The 7500-nt window shown below is 56.8% G+C and overlaps 1 protein-coding gene across 8 annotated transcripts in view; it reads right to left on the bottom strand.

Annotated features, from left to right (window-relative positions):
* The window catches only part of RGS3 (regulator of G protein signaling 3), a 235466-nt gene that overhangs the window by 23035 nt on the left and 204931 nt on the right, over nt 1–7500 (bottom strand). For 7 of the 8 annotated variants that reach the window (XM_075060499.1, XM_075060500.1, XM_075060501.1 and 4 more), the window contains one exon: nt 1586–2182. In XM_075060499.1, the coding sequence (XP_074916600.1) occupies nt 1586–2182 (597 nt within the window). Of the gene's footprint in view, nt 1–1585; nt 2183–3431; nt 3473–7500 lie in introns of those variants that run through there. The other variant, XM_032782488.2, reaches the window with a different exon arrangement.

The following is a 7500-nucleotide window of genomic DNA, read 5'->3' as shown; positions in this document are numbered from 1 at the left end:
CCCAGATCCCAACCCTCTGCCCCAGCCCTGAGCCCCTTCCAACACCCTGAACCCTCATCCCTGCCTCCCCAGACCTCAACCCTCTGCCTCAGCCCTGAGCCCCCTCCTACAACCCGAACCCCTCATCCCAGGCCCCACCCCAGAGCCCGCACCCCCAGCCAGAGCCCTCAGCCCCGCCGCACCCCACACCCCCCAGACCCCAACCTTCTGCCCCAGCTCTGAGCCCCTTCCAACACCCCAAATCCCTCATCCTCAGCCCCACGCCAGAGCCTGCACCCCCAGCCAGAGCCCTCAGCCCTGACGCAAATCAACCCTCTGCCCCAGCCCTGAGCCCCCTCCCACACTCCAAACCACTTGGCCCCACCCCCACCACATAGATTTTGTTATGTGACCGATATGAAGGTAATGTGTCCCCTGCACAGGGCCCAGGTCTTGCCCAGGTTTTGATCAAGGAGGAGCACTTCTGCAGGGCACAGTGGCAGGGCTGTGCCTCCCCCTGCAACCCTGAGCAGGAAACCCTGGGTGGGTGCAGCAGGGGGGCTGCCAGGGGCACCTCCCCCCAGGCATGCTCACTGTGTGAGCACAGGACTGAACATGAAACGTCCGGCTGGGGAAGAAGCTGTCGAGGGACGGGGATCAGACGGTGCTGCCAGAGGAGCCAGACAATGACATCATTGGCAGGGTCGCCCTTCCCTGTGGGGTGAGGGCTCAGCTCCCCCGTGCCAGGTACCATCGATCTGCTGGGGAGATGGGGCTCCAGGCTGGGGTCTCTGGTTTCCCGGAGCTAGGAGGGGATCTCCACCTGCCTTGCAGAGGCGCTGGTAGCACTGATGCTGGGGGCAGAGGGGCTGGGTCCTATGAGCCCGGGCTGGACATTGGGGCAGAACTTGCACTAGGCTGCCTGGAGGGGGCACCAAAAGCACACCCCAAACCAGCCCAATCTGGAGGAGAGGCACAGCAGCTCCATGAATGCCGCCCGCCCACCCCACCGGCATCGAGCTATCATGTGCCATGCTGCAGCTTGGAGCGTAGCAGGACGCCTCAGCCCCGCAGTGGGGGTGGGAGTTTGGGGATGCTGGCGGCTGGTCCTACAGTGCCTGGGCTCTGGAGACAGCTGGGCTGGGGCCTGGCACTCAGGCCCACCAAGTGACTTGTCCTCCATGGGCAGGCTGGGCACAGGATGAGGACTGGCGGGCGGGCACACGGCACCCCCCAGCGGCTGGGTTGCACTGACATAGGCCTGTCAGCCTGGTGGTTGAAGCCTCAGTGCTTGAGGCCCCATGCCAACCTCCTCAGCTGTGCCCCCTGCAACCCCTGCGGCCAGGGACTGGATCAGCCCAAGGCCATGCAGATGAGGAAGGCATTAGTCTGGCCTCCCTCATTCTCACTCTGGCTCCAGGCCTGTATCCCCTGGGGCGCAGAGGGACCCCTCCGTGGGGGAAAGGAGGTCAGACCCTGCCGAGATAGCTGTCAGCCCTCCTGACAGCAGGACATCCCAGCCAGGGAGGGCACCCCCAGCTTCTCCCCATCGTGAGGGAGAGAAGCCCCGGCATGGGGAGGGAGCGGGGGGCTCTGGCTCACGTACCTTCCTGTGCCCGGAGAAGAGGAGGCCGAGTTGGTGGATGGAGCCCCCGTTCTTAGTGAGCTCCTTCTTGAGGGTCCTGGGTGAGGGCAGTGCCCAGCGGGCCTGGGGGCCCTGGATGTCCAGGCAGTTGAGGGTGGTGTCGGAGGTGAAGCATTGGCCCTTCGTCTCCTGCAGCAGGCTGCCCTCGCTATGCGTGCGGCGCCGCAGGGAGCCTTGCACCGTCAGGGTGTAGGTCGGCTCGCAGCTCGACGGCTCAATCATGCTGCAGCGCTTCCCCTCGCTCCTCTCCAGATAGTGCTTGTCACTGTCCTCCTCCTCCTCCTCCTCGTCTTCCTCCTCGTCCGTCAGGCTGTCCGCTGTGCTGTCCAGCCGCAGCTTCGGGATCACAAAGGCCGGGCTGGAGCCAGGCTGCTCCTCCACACATTTGGTTGCAATCACCACCTTCTCCTCCTCCAGTGGGGCCCCAAGGGCAGCCGGGACAGCCTCCTTCAATGCCCCCTCTGCTGCCCCTTCTGCGGCCAGGCAGGCATCGCCCCCTGCCACCTTCTCCTCCTCCGAGGGCATCACCCTCAGCTCCTCAGTGTCCGTCTCAAGCATCTGCCAGGGAAAGACAGGATAAAAGGGGGGAAACAATAAGTCAAGGAGAGTCAGGAACATCCCCCAGAGTCCCAGGGGGCCCTGTGCCAAGGGGAGTCAGGAACATTCCCCAGAGTCCCAGGGTCATTGTGCCACGGGGAGTCAGGAACATCCCCCGGGTCAGTGCACCAAGGGAGTCAGGAACATCCCCCGGGTCAGTGCACCACAGGGAGTCAGGAACATCCCCCAAAGTCCCAGGGGGCCCTGTGCCAAGGGAGTCAGGAACATCCCCCAGTGTCCCGGGGGGCCCTGTGCCAAGGGAAGTCAGGAACATCCCCTGAGTCAGTGCACCACAGGGAGTCAGGAACATCCCCCAGAGTCCCAGGGGGCCCTGTGCCAAGGGAGTCAGGAACATCCCCCAGTGTCCTGGGGGGCATTTACCGAGGTGTCTCTCTATTTCTAATCCCCCAATATGTCGATTCAGCCCCATTGCTGGATCATTGCCCACAACGGGCTGGGCCAGGCCGCAGCTCTTCCAACTCTGGATTGGGGCATGCTGCCCTGTGCTGGTCCCGGAGTAAGTTTCCCGTCTGCTGCCCAGGCAGGACTGGGCAATGTCCTTCCAGCCCCAACCACTGACCCACAGCATGAGGGACCATGATGCTTTATTATCTTAATTACAGCCGGCCCGGGCCCCCAACCCTGTCCCTGCCAAGGGCTCTCAGGCACGGGTGAGGCATGCAGTGCCAAGGAGGAGGGGCAAACGATGGCAGGACTGCATCCAGGCCTGGACTACCCACACGCCCGCTCAGCCTCAGAACCAGGCGCAAGCCAGGGACCACTGCTGGCAGCCTGCGTGGCCTGGGTGCCCTCTGGAGGGACTCTTGCAGAGCCCACCCAGAACCCAGGGCTTCCCACCAGCCCCAGTCTGTGCCCACTGACCGTTCTCCCAGTCTTTCCCATGAGCCCCACCTCGCCATAGGGCTTGAGCTGCTTGCAAGTGGAGCTCCCTGTGTCGCGTGGCAGGGTCCGTCTGAATCAGCTCTCTGATGGGCCCCCACAGAGTGCCAGGAACAGTTAGCTCTGAGAGCCCTGGGCATGGCAGCCCCACTCGCAGAGCTGCAAACACAGGCAGCCACGTCCCTGGGCTGGTGGAGACGAGGCACTGGCAGTGCACGAGGCCAGGCCAGGCTGGCTATGGGCACCCGGCACAGGTTTCAGACACAGATGGGCTCAGCCAGAGCCTGTGACCAACAGGCACTGTCCTTACCCTGCATGGCACCCCAGCACCCGCTGTGGCTTGGCTCAGCCTCCCGGGATCCGGCGAGCTGGGCCCTGGCTCTCCGAGCACCGGGAGCAGGTTGCAGCAGGAAGAGCAGGCAGCCTGCAAACCAGACACACTCGTCTGCAGCTTCTGCCCCTCCTGCGCCACGGACAAAAGCAAAAGGGAAGTGCCGGCCCCTGTGTTCAATCTGCTGATTGCCAGGCTTCAGCCCAGCCTGGCCTTGCTCCAGCCTGCCTGGGGCTGGCCCGGTCCCACTCCACTTGGGTTCCCAGATCCCAGCCCCTGCTGCCTGCTCCGCTCCTCTTGCTCTGGGGCGCCGTCGTTTCCCACCCCCTGCACCACCGTGAGCCAGGCCCAGAATAAAACATGGGATCTTTGCAATGATCTTTGGTCAGGTTTGATCTTCCTTTCTGGTGCTCTGGCCTTGGCCGCCCCCACTTCTGCAACGAGCAGAGCCAGCCCGGGCTCTTTCCCCGGGGAAGGGGAGATTCTCGGAACTTACAGGCTCGGAGCTGGGGTTTTTGAGACAAAAACACCATGGATAGTACCTGGACCCACACCAAGGAGAGCAGCACTGATGTCGCTTGCCATGTGCTGCATGCCAGCTGGCTGGTCTCAGCCAGGCCCAGCAGTTCCCTTCCCTGGGGCCAGCTTCGCGTCACATTCCCTTGGGCACACGCAGTGCTCCAGGACGGTTCTGGGATAGAGGCATTGGCTTGGAAAAGCGGCACAGCTTAGCCCCTTAGCTCGCAGCACTAAGAATCATCTCTCCTTTGGAGCTCACAGCTGGGGCTGATGTATGCCTGGAAGCCCCCTTCAAGCACTGGCAGGAAGAGGCAGGGTGCGGGTGGTGGCGAGAAAGCTGGGTGGGGGTGAGGCCTGGAGTGAAGTTGGGGGTGAGCACCCCTGGGCCTGGAGAGGCTGGTGCTTGTGACTGGAGGACGTGGGCACAAACTGGAGTGGTAGCTTGTATAGCTGGAGCGCTAGCGATGGATACAAGAGACCTAGACCACATTAGATATTGGGCGCCAAAAGAAAACCTGATGAGGTTCAGCAAGGACAAGTGCGAGTCACGGCACTTGGGCGGAAGAATCCCATGCACTGTACAGACATAGGGACCGTTAGGCTAAGGCAGCATTTCTGCAGAAAGAACTAGGGGCGTTCAGTGGATGAGAGTGGATATGAGTCACAGGTGTGCCCTTGTTGCCAAGGCGGCTAATGGCTTTTGGTGCTTGGTCTAAAGTAGGGCATTGCCAGCAGACGAGGGACGTGATCATTCCCTTCTATTCGAATTGGCTTCGAGGCCGGTCATCTGGAGTACTGTGTTCCAGTTTTGGTCCCCACACTACCAAGAAGGTGTGGAAAAATTGGAAAGAGTCAGCGCGAGGGCAACAAAAAGATTAGGGAGCTGGGCACATGCATTTATGGAGAGGGAGGGAACTGGGGATTGTCTATTAGTCCTGGCAGAGAGAGAATTGGGGGTGTGAAGTAGAGAATTATATTGTATAAGATAGAAGGATTAAAGAATGTTGTCTGTACCTTTAGCAAATTGTTGGATGTTGCAATCCCAGGTGTCAGGAATACAGACATTAACATAGAACAATTGCACGGTTAAGGGCATTGGTGAAGTATAGCCCTTAGATCGATAACAGTTAGTAAGCGAAGTGGACCCATAATATGCATGCTGCGTGTTGTTTGCCCCCAGCCGTCGTTTTTCTGTGCTTTCTTTGTTCCCTTTTGTCTATTCCCGCTCTTATCTGTCATAATAAGACTGTTAGCCTTGCATGGCTACTCACATATTCTGAATGTTATTAACCGAAGCGCTGCGCTAATAAACAAGTGGATCTTGACAAATGTGAGTCCTGATTCTAAAACTTTGACAATTTTGGTAGGTATCCACCTAGCGAGGATGGCAACAGTCTTCACTTGGGGCTGTTGGTAATTCCTGCTGTTTTTTGTAAAACGACCTGGCAGCCGGCCACCTGGGCACTTGGCCAAGCGTGGTCCTCCACCTAGAACGGAAAGGCGCACGACCACAGGAAGTGTCTACGCCATCGACTCAGGAACTGTTGGTCTCCCACTCTGTTCTGGTAGGAATCCCGATCTAACATCAGAAATCTGGTTCAGAATTTTATTTCTGCTGTTTTGTCCGGACTGAGGACTGTCCTTTCTCTGTGTCTATCCGTCCTCTCTGTGGAGTGTTTGAGTCTGGGTGCCGTTTCCGTCTGGGGATCGGCCGACCAAGGGGTTCCTGTCCCTGCGGTCTGAGTGAGTAAAATCTGCACAGTCGCAGCCGCACCGCATCTTGGGTAAAACCAAGAGCGATTGAGGCAGTAGCCTGTGGCCTCCTTTTTTGTGTTGCACTGGGCATCGCTCTGACGAACCCTAATTTCCTTCTTGTGTAATTGGTGTGTGAAGTCCTCTTGTATCGGTAACCAAACGTCTAAGCCGGGGCAGTTCCCTAAAGGAACTCTGGCTCATTTTATGTATTTTAGAAAGGGTCTGAACTCCTGTAAGTTTCTGGAAAAATGGTCTAGGCTAACTCAGGAAGATTCCAAAACTCAGTGGCCACTGTTAGGATCTTGGGACAAGAATCAAACAGATGTCTTAAAAGACAAACTCGGCAAATCTAAAACTAAATTGGCAAAAGGAGAGGTCGATTGTTTCATGCAATGGTGGAAAGAGGCAAATCGTAAATGGACAGAATCGAAACTCGCCTCTCTTAAAGATTCAAATGATAAGTTAAAAGCTTTATTAAAAACCTCCTCTCCCACCACTAGACCGAGCACTCCCCTTTACCCTGTTCTCCAAGCAGACCCCCCTTCATACTCCTGTCTTGGGGTAGGAAAAGACAAAAAAAAAACCCTTGCTAGATTCCAGGGACAAGGATGAAGAAGACGCATTAATTGATCTGGCAGCCTTGCGTCGAATCAATAGATGGCCACCCATGGCCCCAGCTCAGGAACAACAGTCACCAGATCTCCCAGCTCAGGAACAATTCCCAGAAATCTCCAGTTCAGACCCGTCTGGACCATCCGGTACTGCCAAGGCCCATTCCTCTGGACACACTCTGCCTCGTAAAAGCTCGCACTTGGGCCTTAAAAATATTCAGGCTCCCCTCTGAATCCTGCATACTGGGGGCCAGGACGGAAGTCCCACTTGGAGCTATAAACCCTGGACTCGCACTAAGCTCCTTTCAATTGTAAAAGGCTTTCCAAAGCCCCGAGAAAATCCTACCAAATTTGCAGAAAAATTTTTGTTAGTGTGTAATACCTATGAACCCTCTGAGGCAGACCTTCTGCAGCTGTGCAAGCTACTTGTAACAGCCCCTAGTGAGCATGAAAAATGGCTCACAGCAGCAGATTGGCTCGCTGCTGACCACCACTCTACTTTACCAGACGCTGGTCCTAATGCTGAAATACCAAAAAAAGTGTAAGAAACGAGCTAAAAAACTATTTAAAGCCATCCCTCGGGTATGGACTCCTAAAACCAACTGGACGGCCATAAATGGCTGTAAGCAACAATGGGAGAAAAACCCAGGCGACTATCGCACCCGGCTAACTGACATTTTTCTGCAACATTCTGGTATACATCAACCAGATACAAATGGACAGGGCGACCTGGCTAGTGCATTTGTTAATGGCCTCCTGCCTGCTATTGGCAATCTGCTAAAATGAATAAGTGTTGAATGGAAGACCGAAACCATGAACAAATTGCAAACAGTAGCAGAGCACTGCCAATGTACTTTAAAAGGAAAGGATGAACAATCAGCTCAGCAGTTAATGGCCTTGCAAATACAGCATTATTCAGGGCAGGGCAAACAGTACCGGGGACGGGGAAAACACCAGGGACGGGGATGTGGTCCTGGGAAGGGACAGGGAACTGAATTTTCGAGTTATGGAAATGTTTGTAATTACTGTAAACAGCCGGGACATTAAAAAAAAAATGAGTGTCCAAGCCAGCCTGGTAACTCTGTAAACAACCAGTTAACCCCCCTGCCAGCACAGCCAGTCATCCCCCAGCCTTACTTTGCCCCACAACAATGACGGGACAC

The sequence above is a fragment of the Chelonoidis abingdonii genome, chromosome 24, assembly GCF_003597395.2.
Source record: "Chelonoidis abingdonii isolate Lonesome George chromosome 24, CheloAbing_2.0, whole genome shotgun sequence".
Lineage (NCBI taxonomy): Eukaryota > Metazoa > Chordata > Testudines > Testudinidae > Chelonoidis > Chelonoidis abingdonii.
The sequence above is the reverse complement of the archived record's forward strand: the minus strand, read 5'-3'. Positions and strand labels throughout refer to the sequence as shown.